The sequence below is a fragment of the Ammospiza caudacuta genome, chromosome 5 (assembly GCF_027887145.1).
Source record: "Ammospiza caudacuta isolate bAmmCau1 chromosome 5, bAmmCau1.pri, whole genome shotgun sequence".
Taxonomy (NCBI): Eukaryota; Metazoa; Chordata; class Aves; order Passeriformes; family Passerellidae; genus Ammospiza; species Ammospiza caudacuta.
The window spans coordinates 56,097,036-56,123,176 of NC_080597.1; the positions used below are offsets into that span (position 1 = coordinate 56,097,036).

Genomic DNA, 26,141 nt, shown 5'->3' on the forward strand with positions numbered 1-26,141 from the left:
GAGGTCAATGTATAAGAAGGTAAACTTCAGATTTGTGCTGCACCATGAGAATTTGACTTTTCTATGTTTGAAGGTTCTTATCTGTGGAGTGAGGCCCAAAACACAGCAGTTTAGGGCTCATCAGTCTAAAAATCTAGTTTAAAATCCTCCATGTTAGGTTAGTAATCCTGCCCACAATAATTTCTTGCCACATTGGATGGCATCTGGGCCATCTTTGTTGTCAGACTCTCACAGTCACCTTTGATGTCAGGGTCATGTCACTGGTGCTCACACAGATTAAGGGGCAGCTGCTGAAGGCCAAAAGGGCCTCAGGAATCTTTGTACCCTCACAGATGCAGGCTAGAAGCAAGTATAAAGGTTTGGCCAGCAGATGAGAGCCTTTGTCCAGGACAGGGTGAACTCAACCAAGAACACTTTGCTTTGTCTTTCTTCGGATCCCACCCCCACAACCTGAAGTGTCCAACATGTTCCACAACAGAACTCATCCACTCCTGCAGCCAGGTCCTGAGCCAGTTTTCCAGAACATCTGCAGAGGGACAGGGAGAGCTTCATTGCTAACATCAAACGTGTGAAAACACCAGTTTTCACAGAAAGTCTCCTATCCATCTTTAAGGCAAAGTAGTTGCTCCAGTATGGTTAACATGGAATATCACTCAGAAAAGTTCCCCAAGGGAGGCATAGGTGTTTCAGGCAAGATTCTGCTGTCTCCAGCCCCCTGAGAAAAGACACAGTACAGTGAGAAGACTGTGCCAGATTGACTGGAACATGAGTTTACAGAGTTTACAGTGCTCCTAAGAATAAAATAAAGCTTCTCCAGAAATTGTGTATACCTTGGAGGCTCTCTCAGGCATGGTTCAGTGCTATCTTCCCTCATTTACAGAAAGTTTACTGTTTCCCCCATTAAAAAAACCTTGGCACTGCATGACCAGTTGGGAAGACAGCTTATTCCAAGGTGATACCAGGAGTGACTCTTCCCTTACATCATTTGCAAGCGATATTTCTCCTGCCATAGCCCCAGAGTGCTTACCATACAACACCTCCTTTTAACATCAGCTAGAAGTTGACATTTCTACTAAATATATAGCCTCAATATTATTACAGAATTTTCCTGTTTGTAGCTAAAATGTCTGGAAGTCAATTTATTTATTCATTATCTCAAGAAACAGATTCCTATAAGAAAAAGTAGAGATGAATCCTATTTTTACTCTTCTCTTGCTTTTTCTCAGTAGGCTGTAAACTTTTAGAGGGTTACTTTTTTTTTCAGTATCTACTCATGTTACTGACCAAGGTTCTTTTAGTTGGCCTGAGAATTTTTATATAATGCATACAACACTAAAATGAGGATAATTCACCTACGTATAGAAGACCTAGAGAGAGAAACAGGCATATCCTTGTAAACATTTCAGAAGTTGGAAATGATGAACATCTAATCACAAATCAGACCGCTTTGGCACAGACACCAGACTGAATCTGAACAACTGTCCTTGAGGCTTGTTATACAAAGTCTGGGAATAAATGAAAGGACAAGCAGCACCTGCGTGATAGTGAGAATCAATCTGCTTTCAAGGTGAGAAGGTATCTGGGATGGACAGCCTGAAAGCTTAGAGATTGAGAGATCAGATTCTAGAGATCAGGACAGCCTCAGCAGAGGAGACAGCTGAAAAGGTGTCCTGAGAGCTTGCTCATTTTTAGGACAGGCACAGCAATACCCTCCTAGAGGACAAAAAATAAACACATGAATTATTGCTCATTCGAAGAGAGCTGTAGATTTCTCAGCCATTTTATATAAACAATTACTCTTGCATAGGGCAGTCCATCCTGTATTATGGAGGTGCTACTACATTTATATTTAAAATATCACAGAATCACAGAACAGGAGGGGTTGGGAGGGGACCTCTGGAAAACATCTAGTCCAGCCTCCCTGCCAAGGCAAGGTCAAACCTAATGTGTCCAGATGGGACCCCCCTGAGCAGCTTTTTCTAGTTCTTCCTGATAATGAGTTTACAGCCAAAAAATATGTATCTGTCATAGATATATATACACACACACATATATACAGAGAGAGAAAGAGCCAGCTCGTTTCCACATCGACCTGCATCTTTGCCTCTGGAGTGACTGGGGTGCAGGAACCCCTAAGGATCTTGTCCTGGAATCTATTTGTAAAGAAACTTCCTCTGAAGAAGGAAGAGCTAAGAAGGTTCTCCCTCAAAATCTCAAAAAATGGAGGAAAAAAGCAGCTGAGCTTCAGAACAAAAAATTCCATACCAGTGAGCCAGAGAGATACAGAAACAGGGTCATTCTTCTCCTGTGGCTTTTCCACAGGAGCAGCCTCACAGTGGCTGCTGAAGACACCTCAGGATGAAAAATGCTGCAGAGAAAGTGATTGTCTAAGCAAAATTTCTTTACTTCAAATTGATAAAGACAAAATATAAAATACTAATTTGCCATAAGAAGAACAGGTAACTAACTCATGCTAAGGGTCATTAACTTACTCAGCTTGCTCACAGGGATTCATTCAAATGCACATATAAGCTAGCAGTCAGACACATTAATAAACTTAATCATCAGTCTGGAAATGTGGCTGTAAAAATGATTTGTTTTGTATTCACCTACCTGAAGACACAGAATCTCTCTTTAAAAAAGATTTTAAAATAAATTAATAATACAACAACCTTTGGTAGAAAAGATTTATTTTTATTCCTTAATACTAAAGTAGACAAATTTTATTCTTATCTGGTAATATAAAACATGATGAGTCAAATGCATGGGTGATTTTAATGTAAGTGCAAGTTAAATGCTGGATATATTTGGCTTTGAGTGTTCAGGCAAGCTTAACTCCCTTGGATCTAGAACTCAAGCAACTGTCAAAACACCATTAATTACTTCATTAAAGCTCCAAAAGAGTATTTAGGGGAAGAAACACAGGCAAGGTAAAATTAAAAGCTTAGAGGACCTCCTTTTATAAAGCCCAGAACAACTTCCTTACTTCATTGTGCTAACACAGCCATTCCACTGCTGTTCCTTCACTCACTGAATGCCAAAGAGAGTCTCAGAAAACAAAGCAGCTTGAAAGAAAGATCTGCAGCCAAAGTCCCAGTGTCCAGGATTTCCATCCTCAGAGGAGGCATAAGACTGAGCAGGGTACTTGAGTGATGGATTCTCAGCTTCTCTCTGCTGATCCCAGTCAGGCCTCTCATGGCCACAGAGGTGATGCACAGAACAGGCCTACCAGGATGCCAACTAGTAAATCCACCAGTCTATGAGTGTTGATACTCTCTCAGTCTACTAGAGACCCTAAATGTCCAAACCCCTCACACAGATGCAAAACAGAAGCCACATATGCATAAAGAGCTCTATGATAGAAAAATCCACATGTAAATTTCATCTTAAAATTAAAAGTGCAAAATTATCCTTCAGAGTTTTTTCTTAAGGCTTATACTGGATAAAGCTTTGAATAGTTTTATGGTTTTCAGAAGATTCACTTGTTTTTCTTTTAAATGTGTATGTCAAAGCCAATTTTCCTTGTGCAATAGCTGCATAAGGATACTGCAATACCTCAAGTACTGAAAAACGCATTAATGCTGCCAATATACCATTTCTCCCTGGTGTTTTCTCAGTATTGCTTTAGCTACAAACAAAAATAATTCAAAGTATTTAATGATGTAGCTTGCATGGCTTCTAAACATTGTTCAGAGTCAGATACTTAAGCATGGTAAAAAGGTAACTTGCTTTTCTGAGGATGTTTTAATATTCTTTCCATCACTCTTCTATCATTAGAGTAAATGAGAACAAATCAACAACCTTTGGGCCAATCAGAGACTTTTTTCCCAAAGTAAACTCTGCCATTATAGAAAAAAACATTTGTTACAGGAGATGAAATTCTCTCTCTCCAGTCTATTTAAATACCATCACTGCATGCTAACAGAACTGAAGCACCTGGGGTCACAAGACTTCCTTTTTCTTCAGAACTCATGCTATTAAGTTGAAAATCCAAACTGGCCTCACAAACACTATTCATTTTAGCTCTGAATTTCTCACAAGAGGATTACAGAAGTAATCTTGGGAGGAAGAGTTGAGGTTGCAACACTATTTCCTGAAGCATTGAAATTTTTTGTCTCGTGTGAGACCTTTCAAAACCTTTTGAATGGAGGTAAAACACCAATGAAAATCATCATTAAGAAAATTTAATTACTGTAATAATTTAATATTAAATAATTTCATATTAAAAATCCTATATGCATATAATCAATAATTACATCTCATCCAAAATCCTGTAGGAAATTACAATTTATTTCTTCATTGAAATACTTGGTTTGAATTATTCTGCTCAAGAACAGACAGTGGCTCATCTTTCTTCCCCACGAAGAGGGTAAAATCAATCAGAAAGCAAACTTTTATTTTTTGGGAAGACACCATGAAGGAAGATATATTCTGGATATATTCTAAGATATATTTACAGGTACTAGAAACTAAAATTTATGTGTGAATAAACCTGAAGTGTGGTTATTTGAATTTTTCTGCTACAAAAGGTATGAAACCCTTTTCAGGTTGACAGACACATAGGACAATTTAAAAGGACTGACCTGTTCTGTAAGGAAGGACATCACTATGATGCCATGACAATGTGAAGAAACTTTTTTAGACTCACATTTAGCATACAAAAATCCAGTCAACAATTGAACTAACTATAACTCTACACCAGCCTCCCACAGTCCCACAAAATCACTGCTTTTCTTCTCCCCAGACATCTCTCATACCACTGAAGTCCCTTCTGCCCCCTGAGAGGCCTGACAGCTCCTACCCTCACTCCTGCCCTGTCTGCAACCACTCTGCAGTGTCTGCAAAAATGTCTTTTATCTAGAGAGCAAAAAACCCTGCCCCATGCTGGGGCTGTGCATCAGCTACCCAGCAGTAAACTCTTAGCAGGTAAGGCCTGAAAGCAGCAGATCTCCCGTATAAAGCACATGATGAGAACAAGACTGTGGTGTGGGATTTTTTTTATTAAAGGAAAATAGGAATATCTTGGGCAAGGTAAAAGGACGTTTTGAGCTCTATGGGATGTTTAAGACATCAGTGGATGTCTTAGCTAACACCTGATGGTACCTTGAAAATATAGCAACGAACCTTGCTAATATTCTTCACAGGTTGCTTTGTTGTGCAAGGTAAAATTGTGCATGAAGTAAGGAATGACAGTCATTGGTGACCATAAAAATACAGTGGCTTAAAAGAAGCCCTGGTCTGTTATATGATCTCACAGATGTGTCTTTTCTTGTGACTAAAAAACCTGCAGATATATATGTTTATGTGTTCTAGAATATATAGCCCAAAGCAATTTGTTTTTCCTGTGCCAGGTCTCAAAGAATTAACGAATCTGTTTAAATTTTGGTCTAAAATCTAAACTGAATCCTAGTACTTGTTTACTTACTCCAAGAAGAAGAAAACCAACACTACACTGAAAATTTCTGTAAAAGACATCATTCTTCTTTGTGCTTCATAAACTCACACTTGTCCTCATAACTTATAAAGGGTACGAAAGTTTCTACAGAAAATATCCAGAAGCATGAGAAATTCTATGATCTGTGAAATAACTCTACTATTTCCCATCATTTTACCCAGGAAAGGATTAGAACTAAACACATACAAAAGTCACAAAGGCCTTGCTGCAAATTAAATTGCCCTTAATCTGACTTATTTCCAAAACTGCATAATGAACTGGACTTCAGAAAAGTGCTGGGTGAAAGACTGCAATTGTAGCACCATAAGCAGACTTCAGTCAGAAGAAATTCTTGACAGAAACTACTCTTAGAATTAAAAATATTTATTATGGAAGGGACAATATAATCCATCGTTCTCAATATTACACACATACAAAAAGTAGCATCTTGCAAAAGCTAAAGATAATCAAGAATCAGACAGAATACAAGGATTTTAAGCAGATAATTGTATCTTGTAAAGCAAAGCACCACCTAAAGCTATTTCCAAAAGACCTAGTTTGTGGTTGATTACCAAAGATTACCACTAGTTTGTGGTCGACTGTCAAGACTAAAACACTTAGCAAATAATTCTTAAAAGCTGTTACATTATACTGAAAGTTATTTATTGCTTGTTAGAAAATAGAATGCGATTTGCATTTTTTATTATGAAAAGTATTGTTCTCTCCTCTGGTCACCCAAGAAGAGAATTTAGATCACCCAAAAAAGGCAACCCTATAAAGGCATTTACAAAATAAAATAAACTCCTGCGTGGAATTACAATTTACCTGACAAAGAAATTCTGGTTCTGATAAAGTGGTGTAATAATAGTAGTCTATGACCACAAATCAGTTTGAGTTTCTTTCGGTTTGACTTACTGCAAAATTATCTTCTACATCAGTGAATAAATAAAATTAAAAAAAAAAAAGGAAAAAGTATCATGCCTGATCTCTGTAAATCAAAGACATTGAAACAGTTTGGCCAAGCATCTCAAACGCAAGTCCAGGAGCTCATTAAGTCCCAGCTAACTAGAAATCATTTCTTTATCATGTAACACAGCTTGAGGCAACACAATGTAAATAAAAATCAGGTGAAAGTCTTAACACTTGCCAAACTGAACCTTTTAATCACAAAGAGATGTGGGTGGTTAACAGCAATTGCTGGTCATTCACTAAATTGTCAAGTCAAAAACAAGATCATGGACATCTTCAATATCCTCATGTGAACATCTTGTTAATGCTCACTCCCTAAGTACAAGCTCAGGCATTTAGTGTATGCTAGAAAATTGTGAAAAAAGAGTTCTTCTTCGAAGAAAATGCATAAAATTCTCATAGCAATGCAAACTCTTTGACAGTGTCAGAGAGTTGATCTATCACTATTCACTTTATTTCTGGTTAGGTTTTTCTGCTAGTTGAATGAACATTGGTGCTCACTGCTATCACACGAGGGATGGAGAACCACAGCCAGTGTGGGTGGGCAGGAACCCACACCCAGCAGAACAGTCTGTGACGGTGTTCACAGGGGTCCCAGGATGAGGGAAGAGACAAGGATCTGACTCCATGTTTCTGAAGGTCTGATTTATTATTTTATGATATACACTACATTAAAACTATACTGAAAGGATAGAAGAAAGGGTTTCATCAGAAGGCTGGCTAAGAATAGAATAGCAAAGAATGATAACAAAGGTTTGTGGCTCAGCTCTCTGTCCGAGCCAGCTGGGCTGTGACTGGCCATTAACTACAAACATCCAACATGGGCCAATCACAGATCCACCTCTTGCATTCCACAGCAGCAGATAATCAATGCTTACATTTTGTTTCTGAAGCCTCTCAGCTTTTCAGGAAGAAAAATCCTAAGAAAAGGATTTTTCATTAAAGATGTCTGCGACAACAGCCTGCTGGGCTGAGATACCAAGATACCAATGGTCCAGGAGTTGAAGGGAATGCTCCATTTAGAACAGGCTGGGGAGCAGAAGCCACAGAAATCCAATAAAAAGTTCTAAATGCTGAGGAAGTCACAAGGAGGAGGCTGGCAGACAATACCTCCTACAGTTATACAGAGCACCCTTGTCTGCTTAGCAACCCTGTAGGAGCAGGATAATTTACTCTTATCATCAACATTGTAAGACATTTTTCTGTTTCCTATTTCCAAATGGCTGGAAGGCATAAAAAAAATGGGGGAAAGAAGAAAGAGTTTTCTGCACAAATTATAACTGTACAGATTTGCTTTAAAGGGCAGCTGTTTCTCAGAGCTGGAAAATATAGAGAATTTCATATATCTGATTCTCTGCTAGAAGCACAGGCTAGAAGCCAAACTAATCAAACCTCTATCAAAAATACAATTTTAACATCTATTTGGGCTTGGACTTATCTCACTGCTCCCAGACACTATTGATTATCATTATCTGCATGTCTCTACTATTCTAAACAGCAGCAGCAAAGGGAAATGAAAGTGAGCATTTCCATACAAAGACAGATAGAGGCTTCTAGGGCAGAATGAAAACTGCTGGTCTGACTGAAAACAGAGCCTAACTTCATCTCAACTTCTATAAATTCACTGTCAATAGAAAGGAGTAAGATACAGCCTAAACTAAAATATTATTAGAACTATAAAGAGAAATAAGGGATTTCACCCTTAAAGGAGAAAAGGTATTACATTATCAGAGACTGGTTGCTGTCTACACTGCACTGCTTGGCAAGGTTACGTATGATTGTTGTCTTTTTCTTTGCAACAGACTTCTCCTAATAACTTTGGTCTATTATGTGCTTGACTGGACCACAGGAACAGGATATGAAAAATATTGTTGGTAACAACTCTGTTGGAGTACATAATGGAAGTTTTTGCTTTAGCAAAGTAACCTCATCCTTGCCTCAGAAAACTAAAATCTGCAGAAAGCTAGAACCCCAAACAAGGGTATAGTCCTGAAGCTTTTCCCTCTCCATTCTTTCCACCTTAGCTACATAGGTGCTCATGTATCTGCTCCCAAAGATGTAGATTTTCATTATTTCCCATCCTCCAATACTTACACGAATCCAGGGTAAACACTGTGTACTTCAGAGACCTGCGTGGGAGATTTTACAGATTTCAGACCTTAAAAGCAGGAAGAGCAAGAGAAATGCCTTCTCTTAATCCCCTTGAGTCATCTTTGCACATGTCAGGGTGGTCAATCTTTCTACCTTCTTACCCACAACAAGGTTATTTTCTTTAATTTGCAAGTAAAAACATCAGAAAAGACAACCATTCCATACTCACAATTTTACCATGTTAGAAGACAGAAATTAGCCACTGGGATGTTTCAGTCTCTCTATGGGTATCGGACCAAGAATTATACAGAAAATTATTGATATTTGCCAAACAGTTTTGGTCCATCACATTTTATACAGATATGAACGAAAGAGGCCTTCAAGTATACAGATACAATAACCTAGCGGATGTATCATCAAAACCACTACTGGACTAAGGGAACAATTTTCTTGTTTAATTGTTCAAAGTTGGGCAGGTCACACTTTTTTGTGTTCCTCTATCCCAACGCAGACTAACAGCAGATTTTGACCACCCACAGTAATGTAAAAAGCAAGACTCAGCAATCCCCAGACTTTAGAGGAGAGAGGAATCCATATTGAGTTTCTATGATAAGTCACAAGTTATCTACTTGGTAAAAAATAGTGGTTTTTTCACATTTTCAGATGATGGAAAAGGTTGCCCATAAGGTTTGCACAATCCATCTCCATTCTTAGAAGCTTTAAGACCTGCCTGGTAAAGCCCCCAGTAACCCGGTCTGTCCTCATGGCTCACCCTGCTCTGAGCAGGAAGCTGGACTGAATGACCTCTGGAGGACTTATCCAAACTGCCTCCCATGCCTCTACGTTCTATCCTATATAAAACCCTCCCAAAATTAAGCAGAATTATTCCCCTAGATTTCAATGCTTCTTCATCTTATTACCAACCCACATATCCCAGAGGTTTAGTGATTTACCTTAAAATTTAGAGGCAAAAGCAAAAAAGAAGGGACCAGTAGGAAAAAAAAGAAGGAATACTTTCTATTTCTTTTAATTCAAAACACTGCTCATAATTTGAGGCAGCCGAAGTGTTACATACTGCAGATGTTTCAATCATAGAACAGATACATGATTTTATGCTACACTAACACATATAATTTGTTCCTATATTAAGATGGTCTATAACTACAAACCAGCCTTCAGCATAATATATGAAAAACATTTTAGCTGCAATCTGGTTGAATATTTCATAGACAGTGTAAGAAGCTGTCTGATCCCAGTTTAAATGCTTCATCTATGCTGTTTGGTTGTGAGACTAGCAAAAATACCTTCTTTTTCTTCAGGTTTTTCCTCCGTAAGTAAATGTTAATTTACACTTCCATCATTATGATCACTGGTTAATAAAATACTTTTACATACCAAATATATTACTGATTAGCAAGAGATTATACACATGAATCTAAATATGACTGTTGAATGGACTGTCTTGGCCTCAGTAATTTACAAGAAAAATCATTATCCAACAAAACAACAATGCAGAAATGTGAAAATTAGCTTTGCAGAGGATGCTTGAATGGAAGCACATTTAGTTCTAACACACAAACCTTCTAGACACTGGATGTCCAACAGGAGCCTGAATCACCTGTCATTTATTTATGGCAGCAAATTTCTTTTAAAGATAAACACACACAGGCTTAGAAATGTATGTGCATGCATATCCAATTTATCAGAGGGTATGCAGATGGACAGACCATGGCACATTCCTCACAATCACTCAAATCATGTGAGCTGTGACACTCTAAAAGGAGACCCCTGTAGCATAAGCACCACATTCTCTGCACACCCTTTATCCCAGTCCTCAGCAGCAATCAGATCATGCAAAGATTCCTTGCTGAGCAGTCTCATCTCCTTGGACTGCAGAAATGTACCTATAATTGAATGATTCTACACACAGAGAGGAAGCACTGGACCAGCTGGCAGAGGGGAGATATTCTGGACACAACAAAAGCAAATGACATCAATACTTACTTGGCAGGCATTATAAATCAACTGGTGTTCCAATTTTTTGATCCCTAGAATCTGCTGAAACATTTCATAAAGCTGTTCCTTGCTCAGAATCAGCTCTGATACAGCACTTAAGGCCATTCTATTCGGCTGTTTGCACAAGTCCTCTTCTCCCCTGTATATGGCATCGTATTTGGCCAGCCAAGAGCTCAACACTGTCTCTTTGCTTAATCCATCGATTTCCGGCAAACTTCGGACTCTCTTCTCTATGTTTTTCTTAAAAACATCTCTAAAGTCACTTGCAGAACATCCTCCACTGTGGACCATTCTTGCAACTCGGTCACTCTTGAGAAAAACCTTTTAAAGTAAAAGAAGAGAAAAAAAAAAAGGAACAAAACCAGTTAGGCATGGACACAAATACGAAACAATCCCTGTGTAAGGAAGTACAAGATAATATTTTGCTCCTACACAAGATGGCTTTATATGAGAGTTATACAGTTTGTTATGTTTGTTGTGGTTTTTTTTACAAGTATTTATGCATAAATTTAGAATAGCTAGACTAGATGAACTTTGGATTAACAGCAGCTAATTTAAAATTTACCCACAATGAGACAGAAATCCAGGAGGAAAAAAGGAAAAAAAACCACCACCAACCAAAAAACCCCCAAAAACTAAAGAAACACCACAATCAATATTAACAATTGAGAAGATAGACTCAAAGACACAGAGCTCTTTCTACTGCTGTAGATACAATACTGGAGATACAGTATGGGATTCTCCATGTAAAATCAGCAATGATCAACATAAAAATGTCCCTCCCAACTACTCATACTCCAAGATATGACAAGTCAAATTAAAACAACAAACCAATTAAATCAGCTCCACATTGTGTAAAAACTTTCAGTGTTCAAGAACAGTTGTTTACATCTCTTTTAGAAGGGTCCTGGCAAGGGCAACCTTTCCAGACACTGTATGTGGCCTGAACATAGCTCATTTATAGCACCAAGTCTCATAAAACTGTTTCTGTACAAGATGCAACCAACAAAAAGCTGACAATGCAGCACAATCACCTGTGTAAACAATGGATGTGTGCCTTGGGCAGGGATTAAACTACATCATGCCATTGGAAGGATAACTCAGGGAGAACCACCTGGATTCTGCAGGAGAGGGAGATGAATCAAGGCCCTCCACTCTGCATGGTTCAGCTGCTTGGGTGCCACACCAACATCCCAAGCACAGCTGAAATGCAAGGAACACGTGAGAAACCACAAAGCTGAAACAGAACCATCACCTTTCTGCCTGTCTGCTCTCTCCAGTCAGATGTATGAACTGGGAATTAAGCATGCACTTTCAGACAGTCATTACAGTCACCAAAGGCTATGAAATCATGTATGATTTTGTGAATGGAAATGATAGTACCTGGAGTCAGAGCTCTAATGTGCTATCTCCTGTTAGAAGATGGTATACCTCACAACCAACCTACTGAGCTTCACTTTCAAAATACAGAAAAGGGGAGTAAGAGAGGAGCTGAAAAGCTGAGCAGAGCAGTACACAGATGTAAACAGATAAAAAAAAAATTCTAAAATGTGTCAAAGCACGTTCTCTTGCAGCATATTTTAAAATGTGGTTATTTATAAAATGTATTTTTCAACAGATATCCTAATCAATATTGCACAGGAATGCTGCAGATTAAACCCAAAAGTATTTGCCCAAAGAGATTATTTTAAAAAACCCCATCACCAATATATGCTAATCACATGTTATGCTCCATCTGTATTACAATACATTTTCTTTTATGTAAACATGAGCATCTAAGGTTAAAGTCTTACCCATAATGGGACCTGACCTAGTTACTGTCAATTACTGCTTACAATTATTTCCTAAAAGGCTACACAAATATTGAATCTCATTTCAAAACAACTAATAGTCAGAAATTCCATTCAGCAATAAAACTTATTCACACAAACAGGTACAAGGATATTAAGTCTTGCCTTGTTTTAACAGTCTGTAATTACAAATTATTCATTCCTCTAACAGCTTCACTGGTAAAAAAAATTACTTCAAACTTATTTCAGCTACTTTGTACTGTTCATCAAAATATTTAATCTCCCATCACATTAGCCTGCCTACCAACAAGAGAAAGCAGATGCAGAAGACAGTGAGAAATTAAGAATATTTATAGATACTTCCCACCCAAAATCTCATATTCATGCAAGATTACAAAAACTGATGTATTGCTATTATAACTGGACCAGTCTTGTGAAAACAAAACAAAAAACCCAAACGAAACCAAACAAAAAAACCCACAAAAAATCCACTCCACCAAAAACCACCAGAAACAAACCCCAAATCCCCCCCAAAACCCAAAAATACTTCCAAAACCAAAAAACCCCAACTCCAAACCTGCAAAATACACACTGTGAGAACATCAGCATATCATTCACCTTGTATTACCTTCTATCTGTGTTGTTATTCAAAATGATTAATCCTGAATGGAAGGGCTGTAAAGCTGCAAGCACTTTCCTTGATTTATAAGCCATACTAATTCAAAACTTATTAGTGATTCTTAAGTTGATTTTCCAAGAGAATTTTTTCCATGAAAGACCCATTCCATTTTTTGACCATTTAACCATGGAAAGGGAGCACTATTGCAACACTTGGTGCACATAATAATCACAAAATAATGGCATGCTCACGTTGGACAAAGCAACAGGTATGTGCAAAAAGAAAGTAAAATATGCATGTGCCCTTGACTCTAAAATATTCCCTTCTGATGTGTTTTGGGTCACAAACTGTATTTTTATTAAATTTTCAAAAATTATTCTAAGGTAATTATTTCTCATGATACAATGGATACAGAAGGAAATTACTCAAGATATAAACTCAAAGTGTGAGTGACAGGGTATGAAAAACATGGTTTGCTCTGCAAAGGAATCCACTGGACCTAAAGCTCTTGCAGTATTACTCCTATTTGAGTGGAAATTTACCATTTTTTTCCTGAGGGCGAAAAAAAGTAACATCATCTCTAAAACGAAGTACTTGCATTTAAGGTAATTAAAAAGCAATAATAACATTTTAGTAAAAATATTTCATAGTCAAGGATTTATTTGCAACAGAAAACCATAAGAGAATAGAAATTCTATTAGGATTGTATCAAATGTGTCACAAATTTAAAACACTGAGATAGCATTAAAAAGCTATTAAGTGTCTCATTAATCCTGTTCCTGAAAGACATATGGTACATTCATGCTGAATGTAAAATCATTTGCTTCAGTTAGACTTCTGAGATTCATCTGCTTGGTTTCAGAGCTTTCAAAGATTATACGAGCAGCACAGTCATCCCCATGAGGGAAAATATTTTTATTGATATTTATCTTTAAAGCAAAATGCTAATTAAGTACATTCACTAAATCTCTGGTTCGTACTGCCTTCATTCCTGTATTTCAACTGATCATTAGACTTAGTTCTAATTAAATAATTATTCAAAAACTTACATTGTAAAATGTTATCTCAAGTCTGTCAACACTAGGGGGGAACTGGAGATGAAAACATTAAGAGGTTTAAGTGTGAAATATAAAACATCAGAAAAAGTTATTGTGGGCACAAAAATTTAATTCTGCATGGAACTAGATTTGACAGATCAGCCACAATCTTTTGGAAATCCAGACATTATTCAGAAATAATTTGAAAGAGTCAAACTTTTTAATGAAGCATTTCTTGTTACTAGAAACATTTTTCAGACTTTCTCAAAGACATCCTGGATTGATACTGTTGACAGTCAACATCTGAATGTCAAGTATCATTAATAGTTTATTGAATCCACAAATCAGCATCAACTGTCCATGTTACCCACTGCTAACAAAGTATCAAACACTAAAAAGGAATGCTCTATTAACAATTAAAATGCATTCTGGAGAAAACAGATCATTCAAATACAGGTTCCAATGGGCCATATATATCCGGTTTGAGGAACTTTTTCAATTTGTGTTATTTAGTGTCCTCCTAAATACTTCTGGACTGAACCACACCTTCAGTTTCTGATGGATAAAGTTCAACTCATTCAAAGGTGAGATAACAGGCATTCAAAAAACCCCAATAACAATTGTAATCTACCGAAGCACTGTTTAAATCCACTTTTTTCCAATCATTACACATATGCAATTTCATCTAATGCAAACACATAAGAAACCTTAATTCAAAGCAGTCTTTAGCACTAGATAATTACCTTAAAAGTATATTTTTGTTTAAAGATGAAAAATCATTATTTAGCAGTGTCTACAACTTAAGAAAATGTTAGAAATATTATCAAAATAACTGATTTTCACTTCTAGAACATACTCCTTAAATAACTTTTCTATTTATTAGACATCATACCAAATTTGACTAATTATACAATTAGGCAACACAAACATGATTATCTTATTCTCTACTTTTAAGCTAAGGAAAAAAGAAAATTCAAGCAAATGTAGTAGGATAGGTGGGCCACAGGAATGATTTCTCAACCTCTGAAAACTTCTTGCTCATCTGGCCTCTGTACACCTTCTAGTAGTGCAAAAGCACCAACATTCTCCTCCTCTTCAAGCAATGCAGCACTTGGAGCTTCATTTGCCATCCTCCACAAGAGCCATTAGAGATTTCTCTTCATTTTTGATGGTCACTTCTGTTCCTGTAGCTTTGAGGAGATCACATTTACCCTTTAGACATGTCCTATGTCTTAGCAGTCAGGGCTCAATGCATCATCATTCATGGAAGATACTGTGACAGCTCAAATTGCACACTACATCTCTGGGACAGCAAACTGCAAGACACGCTAAACACCACCTGAATCAGCTTATTACCTTTCTTCCAATATCTCTTTCAAGCTGCATAACAGCTTTTTGCACTTTTGCTAAATTCTGGATGCAAACCCTTGGGCTCCATGCAGACTCCAGCACAGTTAGGGGTGCGTGATGGGTGCACTCAGCCACACGACCAAGCCAGCAGCAGCTTGGTACAGGCTCCAGTGGAGGCCATGGCCTGGGCCATAGCTTGGCCAAGAACTCTGCTAGCTCCTGTGTGTTCTCTGAAAACCCACAAAGGAGCAGAGGGACCCAAGTGAGCACTGGTGACCTTGGAACACTGATCAGGGGACTCACGCATGAACAGCAGGTGGCTTTTCCAAGACCCATTTATCAAGGAACAAAGAAGGCTGTGGGTACAAGATATCTCACAAATACCTCTCCCACTGCATGTAATTTCACTAAAAGCCAACATGTATATCCTATACATGGAACTGTGTTCCCTGTCTATGACAGATGAAGTGAGTTTTCTTTGAGCTCTCCCAGCTATACAGCCTGGCTGTGATCTTCCCTTGAGCCTCTCAAGGCTGAGACCTTTTACAATGGTAGATCATGGTAAGCAACTGATATTATGTGTAACCTTTTAGTATGATAACTTTGACTTGTGCCCTGGTAGCTTTACTTATGCCTTTGTAGTTCTGAATCACTGTTCAAACAACTCTGCTGCAGAGTAACGTGAACGTTGACATTGAACCTTGTTAAATCACACTTTCACAACACCATATTCAAAATGCTTTTGCTAATACCTTTCACAAGGTTTCTTTAAGAAATCTAAATCACAGATTCGTGACAAGGTGGAATAAAAAACACAGCCACTGCACCCAGGGTCTCTAAATAATAGGTTACCCAGGAGTTCTGATACCTTCCTCCTTCTATTACTTATATGCCATTCTGAATTAGGCATAAAACAATTGTAACAGGAATCTCTGCACTGATGCAGACCATAGGAAATGCTTCATTACCTACATTTGAGCATTCAAAAGTGGTTGCATCAACTGTTCCAACTGATGCTGCACATTATTTTACCTGTGAAAGTACATGATGTCCTTCTAACTAGGATATGCAGGTTGCTGCTGGCCTCCAGAAGCTTGCTAAGGAGCTGCAAGAACTACAGCGTGGCCATTGGGCCAGCACCAGCAATCCAAACACATTCTTTAATGGTCTCCTTCTTCCAAAGACTCCACCAGAGGCTGGCACAACTGTAAGGGTCCTGCTGCACAAGGGCCAAGCACTGCCCTCCTACAGCAGCACAATGACTGATGAACCAGAGAGTAACTACCTCAATCTCCAGTGTGTTTATCAGAACAATATACTGAAACTGATACTTGGGGCATCCTTAAAACATGCTACTGTTAAAACAGAACCTTTCCATATAACTTAGAAAAAGGACTGTCATGTAAGGCCGTAAGTTATTTCTCTTTGGAGATTTTTTTCAGAAGTACGCTATCACCCAGACACAGATACACAGCTACAGAGAAACATTTTGTTCTTACGGATGTGTTCTTGCTTTAAAGGAATTTTCTCCTTTAAGCTTACCAGAAGCAAAGCTGGAACTATATTAAGATTAATGGCAACTATGTCATATCAGAAATTGTCAATTAAAAAATAAAAATGAACAGAAGTACCTCTTTGATAAAGACTGAACAAGCGCAAAAAGGACTTTGATGGAAGTCCAAGGAATATTCAAGTCTATGAAAGCTTTTTAGATTTCTGATATGCTTTTCTGATGTGTTTTGTACTCAAGCTCCTGCTGTGCTTTGCACAATTACCATCTTGAGTTTATGACTTACAGAATATTTTTTTTGAAAAAGACAGCAATTTTCAGGGCTAAATTGAGCGCTAAAATTTCTCCAAAAGACAATAATTCTTGTTCTGCAAAGTAAAAGGAATTGAAACAAGTTTTTAAATAAAAAACTGGATGTGACATGCATCATCATGTTGCGCTAGAATCATTATTTGAGGCAAAACAAAGCATAAGACATTTACTGCGTAATATTAAAGAGCCCCAATGCAGCTACTGCAGCAGCTCCTCAGAGTCACTGTTGAGAGATCTCACCAACCTAAAGTCCTTCCTGTTCCACAGGAATAAAAATTATTTCAATTTCACGTTAACGTTGTTAATGTGAGCAATGCTCTCTGGGACCAGCTCTCGCACTGCTCAGTAGTTCCACTCTAGACTGAAACCACACAATGCAACACATCAAGGGCTGGGGCTTGTTTGATGAAGGCGCAAAAACTTCTGACAATTTGGAGAACAGCTTTCCACAGCTATTATATTTTAAGAAAAAAGGTTTATTCCTAGTAGCAATTAACATATATAATGTCCAGCACTGTCTGCTGCTATAGCTTGGAGCTGCAGAAGATACGATGTTCTCACTGCACTTACAACAGTCTTGAAAGAAAGAAAAAATTATTTTCTTCACACCAAAAATTATTAAGTTGATGTTTAGATTAGTTCAACTAAGCAAGTTAGAACAACAAGATCATTTTGGGTCTAAAATAAATAGTTAATGTAGTAGCATCATACATCCAAGAGTAATATAATTATTTTTATGCTCCTTGAATAAAATTTCTGGCTACTGAAATAGCATTTATATCAAAGAAGACATTAGTAGTTATCCATGTAGCATGTTAATAGCTACTTCTAATAACTCTTGGCTGCTGAACATGAGTGGAAATTGAGGTAGTTAATGAGATTTGCTTAGTATTTTGAAATCAGAAGCACTTTTCACATTTTTAGGAAAAAAATAAATTAGACATTGCTTGCAAGTCTTATTCCTCCCCTGTTCTCTTTCATACCCTAGAAATATCCTCCAGGCACTATTTTGATTTTTTTACAATGAAATGATCAGAGTTAACGGATCCTATTTTTAAATCTATGTAAGTCATCAGAACAGAGTCCTCACCTTCAGGTAAAAGCAAAATATTTTAAGAAATCACACCTATAAACTCTAATTACTTCAGAATTTTCATTATTATCTTGTTAATGAAAGTTACTTCTCTTAGAAGTACATTGTACAGTTTTCCTTAATTTTGAGGGGGTGAGAAATCTGAAAAAAAAAAAAAGTTTTGGCTTACACTGAGGTCATGGGTTTCTGTTTGTTTTTAAAACCTCTTTAAAGTAGCACATTACATTAAGGTAAAAAAGGAAGCAAAATTTAAAGTAGTAAATCATCATCATCCAAAGAGGCATATCATTCCAAATTTTCCTTTTTTTTTTTTTTTTTTTTTTTAAATATACCTACTACCCTTCCTGAGCACCTTTCTTCTTGATAAGATTAATGGTTCAGAAACCATCACAAGCTGAAATCTTCAGGTGATGTACTTTGCTTTCTTCATCTCTTTTGGGCACAACAGCTGCACACCGAACACTTACCACTGCTTAGCAACCAGCTATCTGTAAAAAAACCCACCAAAACTCAAACTCTTGAAATTAAAATGTCTGCTACAGCTCCAGGGGTACATGATTGTAAGCAAACTACACAGCACTGTGCACTGGGATTTTTTTCTTTTCCAGCTTTTTCTCAATGCACAAGCAACTGCCAATGTCTACCCAAACTGCTGTTCCTGATGGCAACACATTTCACAGTCATGTGCTGCAATGCTCGTGCCTTGGGCATAAGAACAAACAGAGGTAGAGTGACAATCACCATAAAAAATCCACAAAACTGTTTCACCCAGAAGCAGCATTTTCTCCTGGGTTAATTTATCAAAGTTAACCGGCTACCCTTTTGAAACAAGCATATTTATCCTCCTTTCACGGCTGATAACAGCAGCAATAGTTTTTGCACCCCAGTGAGACACAGGATACACGCTGCTGCCTGTGCGAGCTGCAGATCACACGCTGTGGATCACTTTGCTCAGCCTCCACTTGGAACAGGCACTGTGATCTTCCCTTTAACAGCAGATTCCCCTTTTCCCAAGCCCCACTGCTCAGGCTGAAGCATGCTGTAAGAGAGCTAACAGCTTGCTCTCCAGTGGGCTGATTCTGCCTGACCACAACAACTCCCTTTGATGACCACTGCAAAGTTCCAGGTTATGAGGATTTCAAAGGCTCTATTTTGGATAGCTTAAAACTGAAAAAGGCTGTTAAATTGAATGTGTAACACAGCACACCTTGGTGATGTGTAAAAAGGCTTACTCTCACCTCACAATTGGTCTCTATTTTCCAGCAAATTCCATAAGGAAGGTGTCCAACCCTGACTATAAGGGAAGAAGACAAAGGATAAAAAAGCTAAAAAAAAAAAAAAAAGAAGAAACCAAAGATTGAAAAAAAGACATCAAACAGAAAACATATTTACACAGAAATAATGAGTAGCAAACAAAGTCTTGCTAAAAAGGATTAGGAAAAAAACATTTACTTAGCATACTTATCTATTCCAATATCAACAGATGATGATATTGGAATAGATAAGTTTATACAAAACTACCTCTGGTATGTGCAAACCTGAGAAAAAACACACACCTGCTTAAAATCAGTAACTCATATTTTCATTTGGCTTGCTAAGGAACTCCTCAATACTTTTTCGTGTTTACTGAGTGCTGTAAAAAACACAAGAAGCCCCAGCACTTTATCTCTTATGACAGTCCTACCTCTTAGGATACAATGTTTCTAAATATAAAATCCAATTTCTTGCATTAACTGGGAAAAAAATTGAAGTAAATGGGCAAGTACAATAAAGAAGAGAAAATAGTCCTTCACTTCTCTAAATTTTCTTATGTAGTCACTTGTGGTTCTAGTTTTTATTCCACTTGACTGAAAGTGGAAGTTATGTAAGTGACAGTTTTCATCACTGGTATTGCACCGGGTTCATTTTGTCAGAGATGAAAAGAATTGGCTATTTCACTTCCCTATTACCACTAATATGCTTCTGCATTAACCATTTTCACCTGAGTATAGATTAATAGCTTTTAGTTCAGATGAGCATACTACTATATCTCAATTTTTGACTATAATGCCAAGGACTCTATAGTCAGACCAGGTCTGCTGAGATCCTTTCAGTCCCCATCACCCACCACCACCCCAAATACTTTCATGCAAAGTGAAGACACTGTTTCAGAACATGTATTTTTACTGATCAGTGCCACTGTTTCACTTCCAGTTTATATATTCTGCAGCTGAATGCTCAGAAAGGACATGAGCAAATAGAAATTGGGCTGAAGCCACCTGAAATGTTGTCTCATAGCATTATTTTTTTTTCTGCTTTAGCAACTGAAGAAGTGCCAGCAAACTGACAACTTAAGCAAACAACCTGCCACTTTCTTTCCCTGTACTAATTCGTTTTAGTGGCTTATATTTCCAGTAGAGTAGGAAGGGCACTGTTGGGTGGGGAGAAAGGTTAAAGCACTGACTTCACTCTGTGGCCTAAGGAAACTGGAAAAGAACTGACACTGCAAATACTGCAAAACTTGGGTACTCACTGGAAAACAAGGACAAGAGTAGACCCTCTAAACCAATATGGCACCTTTCTCCTACTGTGATCCCCAGGATTAAGGAGAAATAGACACACGGGAAAATGCAGTCACTTTCCATCTATGGAAAAACTTCTTCTGTACCCCATGAAGGGTCACCTAGTTTTAACAGTATTCTTGAGAATTAGATGAAGTGGCAGAGCAAAAGATCTATGAGAAAGAATCACAGCTGTGTACTTTGCATCCCAAAACCAAATAGAAAAGGCTGCTTGCACCTTTCGCCTCCTGCATGACCCAACAGCTGCTAGGATAGCTTACTACAACTGCTTAAAAAATAATTCCATCATTACTAAAATATGGGAAGTAAGAACCAAGGCTGAAGAGGAGAAAAGAAGGTGGCAACTGCCACAAGTATCTGGAACTGCCTGACTGGAGTCAAGTAGATAAAGAGATGTAATCTAGAAGATGAAAGGAGTACAAACTGTCCTACTGCCCATGTTTGCCTGTGCAATTTACCCATTTTAGGAACCTTTCCGAATACTGGGCACGGGCACATTGCTCCAGAGGACAGCCCAGAGCTCCTCATGTAGGCTCTGCTTTGAAGCCCTCCTAGAGGAAGCTCTCTTGCCACAATGAGGACAGAGAAGCTTGCAAAGATTCATTGTCCAGACTTCTACAAAACACCCCAAGGCAAGTGGTGCAAGCGCCTTCCAGAAGTTCTAAACAGTCACAACAGAAGACTTTGAATCATCTGGGGAGAAACAGGATGGAACAACACAGTTGAATTTAAGTGCAAGCTGATGTGATAGATAATACAAGTTTTGTGATGAGAATGTATCTGGTGTTACAAAAACTGCTTCCTTGCTTCTCCCAAAGGACAATCTGTACTCCAAAGTCTTTCTGTTCTAAGAGGAATATCAGAACAATGGAATATAAGTGCAAATGCAGGCAGGAACAATGCATCATGAAAATGGGAATGCTTGGGGAATTGTTTTTTATGTCTTCGCACATAGAATGCATTATTACTTGTGTGGACATTTCTCAACAGCAACACCATCTCATCACTCATTAGAATGCATTTCTATTTCAGAAAGTTAGAAAGGATATTCGGGGCTGGCAGACACTAAGCCATGGCATGTCACATTTAGCTGCTAACTGTAGTGTTACCAATATTTTTATTCCAATACAACTTTCTTAAAAAAACAGCCTTTATCATAAATACATTCTCTCTCTTCATCTTTATTAAGTGTAATCTTTGTGTGTCAACAAACAACAATACATTTTCCATGTTTAATTTTTCACAAGGGTGATCAATTCATAGTGTCGGCAGGAAAGTTATAATACACAAAAAGAGCTTCAAAATGCATTCTAAATCTTAAATCCTTCCTTAGATTTAATAATCACCCAGCTGGCTGCACTTCAGAAAGCAATGCTTCAATGGGAAGATTAATGAACAGTTGGTCTGCTGTTTAATCCCTCTAGATCTTAGCATGCAGAATGCAAACTTTTACAAGTTGGACTATTTTTATGCATTCCAATTATATGTCAAGGCCCAAATAGCTTTAATGGTAACTTTGAGGTTTTAGTCATAGTTTACTCTCTCTTTAGAGTACTTAAGTTTTGGAAAATATTAATTCACTATACTCCAACATTCTCTAGACCACTGTTAAAGATCACTGTTCAAGATATCATCTTACTTCAGAAACACCTTTGATTTCTTCTTTATTTATTTATAAATAATTTTACACAATCATCAACTATTTTGCCTTGCTAGTAGTTTTCTATGGCAAAGATTTAACTTTATTTTATTTTGTATTTTAAATTTAACTTAAGACACAAAAAGTAAGTTTTTCTCTACAGCAACACCAGCCACATATTGCCTCTACCTCTAACAGAACAACTGCTGCAGATATTGCTCTACCTCTAACAGGAACCTGTCAAGTTCCTGCTCCTCCTGACCTCCATACTGCTCAGGTTATTCCTGAAGTCCAAAGGAATGGTAAGGTGAGGTAAGAAAATTTGCACCCAGCCTGGGACGATGGGGAAGACATTGTCCATATGCCTTTCTCCTCCTTCCTCAGCATTTCCACAAACATGCATTTCTCTCCTGGGCTTCCAAGGGAGGTGCTGATAATAGCAGAACAATCTATGAAACTTCGTTTGCAATTAATGGGGCAGTCTGCAATTATTACAATCAGAGGAACCTCTTGCCTAGAGGTAACCACGGCTGTGTACCAAGGGACAAACTCTAGTTATCTACCCAGTGTAATTCAAGATCCTACAGAGCTTTGTTACACGGTTACACATAGAAGCGGGGGGGGGGGGGGGGAAATTCTTCACAGAGCTCTTACAATTGAGGGCCTCTCCCAAAAAAAACCCCAAAGTCCTGAACTTTTTTGCTTCAAAGCTCCCAGCAACAAGTACAGTGTGGAGAATTCAAGATGGTAAAAGAAATTAAAAAAACAATACCACTATGATGTTGAAAAGTTCTCCATCTCCAGTGTGTGTCCAGTCTGTTTCAAATTCACCCCAAAAGGACTTCACTTCTTTCTCTTTTCTCCAATTATAGGATCCAGTTTCAATAAACCAGAAATGTACAAGAAAGTATGCTTATTTTTAAGCTTTGTCTCTTAAATGACAGTAGCACCTATATTCCAAAATGTTTTCAAGCTAAGCCAGTCAAGAGCTTTGGCAAGAAATGCAAATGGTTCGCAAGTCAAATGTAATAAGCAAGCAAACATTACCCTCCTGCTGGAAAACCAGCTCTACTTACACCAAGATAAAGCTTAAGTTATTTGGTTATTGTGACTAGCCTATTAGTCAACATCATAGTGCACTTTTAATGCCCAGAGAGAAGACCACACATCTCTTGCCACCCATAGGGCCAAAACCTGAACACTGCAAAGCCAAAGTCTAATTGTAAATTCTTCTAAATTTAGTCTTTGAGTGGAATGACAGTACAATCTCTAGTCATAATTCCACTAATGCCTAAGATTTTTCATTTTTATTACAGCTTCTTTTAGACTATTCTCAAAACATATTTCCCACTTATCTAAGCAGCAGACTTACACTGATCTAAGTAGTTTTTATAAAAAAGGAACTCAATTTTGCATCAGGCTATTTGGAAACATTTGCACTATTCATCTGCCAACTTCTGAAACATATTACTCATACCAAGAGCCTTCTGTCATCTTCTAACACAGATTTTCTAATTTGATGGTCCGAAGAGCCCAGAATAATCCCTAAAGGTTTTTTATTTTAATCATAAATTTTATGACAGCCAGAAACAACCTCCTTATCATGGCCACTTCTACAAATGATTGCACCTTTCAACATACTTATTATTACTGACAGGTTAATTTAATGTAGAATTTGCATATTTATCATGATCACTGTTTAAGTACTGAAAAAAATCTGTTACAATAGAAGCAGAAAGCGTGTACTTAGAGTTTGTATTGAGGTGTCATTTCAGAATTCATGGATCTATTCAGTGAAATTCAGATTATTTCACCCTCACACTAAGAATTTAACCCATAAAACACGAAACAGGCAAAAGGCTAGAGAATTTGAACATGTAAGGGGCAAAGATTAAGAAAAGGAAAAAAACTCTAACAAGAAACACTATTGGAAGGTCAGTCTAATACTTGCTGCAGCCACAAAGTCAGTACGGATCTGTCCAACAAGACCAAAAAAGTGAACTCTACTTTCAAGTCAAGGAGAAAAGGGTTTTTAGAAGACTGCCAGATTTGAACCACAAAGCTTGGCACAGTGGAGCAAAGCTGTGCAGCAGCTCTGCCACATCCCAGAGCACGTGCTCTGGAGCAGCCACAGCTAGGAAGATGCTCACACCTACGGAAGCTACAGCAAACACCAGAATGCTGCCTTGGCATCACCTGCAGCTGCCCTCTTTCACGCCCATCCCATTGGTTTTGGCAGGCACTGCTTCACGTGCTGACAGAGCCAAGCTCAACGTCTCAAGTTGTTATACGTTTTGGCAGGCTGCATTTGAAATCTGCCTGCATTAAATTATACCAAAAACTCTGGAGCTTCCAGGCACACAGCAAAGTTCAGCTTCAGCCGTGCAATACGGAAGCAATTAGAGATGCAATGTCATCAAGTAAGAAACTGGCAGTGGAATCATCATTGAGGCAGGTTGATAAACACATTGTCAAAAGGCAGGAAAACTTCACTGTCATGCACAAGCTTTGATCTTTTGGGATGCAAAGAATGACTGACATCAAGAATGAAAAAACGCCAAGCTAAGCAGCCACTTCTAGATTTGAAAAAGCCTAAATTAAATCTTCAGAAAAGGCAGTTATGTCTCAATACCAGCAACAGAAACAGATTTACACAGAAATTTAACCAGATTTTAGCTTTACTTCAAATAAAGGTTCATGCTAGCTATTTCTCAGTACTTAATTAAAAGCACGATGCTACCTTTTTAACCCTTAATTTTCCTCTCTATAGCCTGTAAGACTGGGAATGCTTCCTGCTGGAATCTTTCTAGGAGATATCCAAGAAGATTCATCTTCCACTCCATGTGTAGCAGCCAGTGAAACATGGCCCAGGCTCCTTTCTCATGGCTACCCACACATACTCAGCACTAACACTAAACTGAGCAAAGGTGTTAAACTGGACACACTGTTTTCTTCATCAAAAGAACCCTCCCTCCACTGTTTTCTTCATCAGAAACACTGTTTATGAACAGCACCCATTTTTCTACCTTATGCCCACTGAGTTAATGGGCAAGGAAGTCAAAATGTGAGGGGAAAAAAGGTGGTGCCATACATACATATGGCATGGCTCCAGCCCAGAAGTAACTTAGGAACCCTAATTTGCTTGCACTTTCTAGATATTATGCTTCATTTCATTTAGTGGCTATTGGTTGTTTTAGTTCTAGAGTGAACCTCAGGCTGGACTTCCATTCTGTAGCTTTATTTAAAGCAGACAAAACCTGAAGGATTGGAGACAACCTCAAAACAATCCATAATACCACAGAGACTTTATACAAATGCAATATAAACAACATGAACTTCTGACTACAACACAGTCATAGAGATCAATGTTATCCATCTAAAACCCACTGGAACTATTATTGACTTCCTCATCTTTTTAGGTAACATCTTCTGATATTTCAGTTGGGATCAGAAGACAATAGTTCAGTTTTTCTCATTTTATCTAGTTGACAACTCTGGGGACAGTGCCAGAAAAAAGTTACATTTTCTAATTTGTGCAAAATAGGACTAGAAAAGAAATGTACCACAGATGTGTACCCCAACCACACAGAGGTGGCTTCTCTCCTGATTTATCCTATTTTATTCCTGCAGGTGTTTAATTGGGTGCACTTCACTTTGCGTCTTTATGTAACAATTATGAGCCACACACTATATGAAGAAAATACTATTAAAGCTTCTTCA

At 37.9% G+C, this 26,141-nt stretch overlaps 1 protein-coding gene across 4 annotated transcripts in view; it reads right to left on the reverse strand.

Moving 5' to 3' along the window:
• The window catches only part of CADPS2 (calcium dependent secretion activator 2), a 284,442-nt gene that overhangs the window by 181,338 nt on the left and 76,963 nt on the right, over positions 1-26,141 (reverse strand). For all 4 annotated transcript variants that reach the window (XM_058806125.1, XM_058806124.1, XM_058806123.1 and 1 more), the window contains exon 3: positions 10,499-10,831. In XM_058806125.1, coding sequence (XP_058662108.1) covers positions 10,499-10,831 — 333 coding nt within the window. The remainder of the gene's footprint in view (positions 1-10,498; positions 10,832-26,141) is intronic.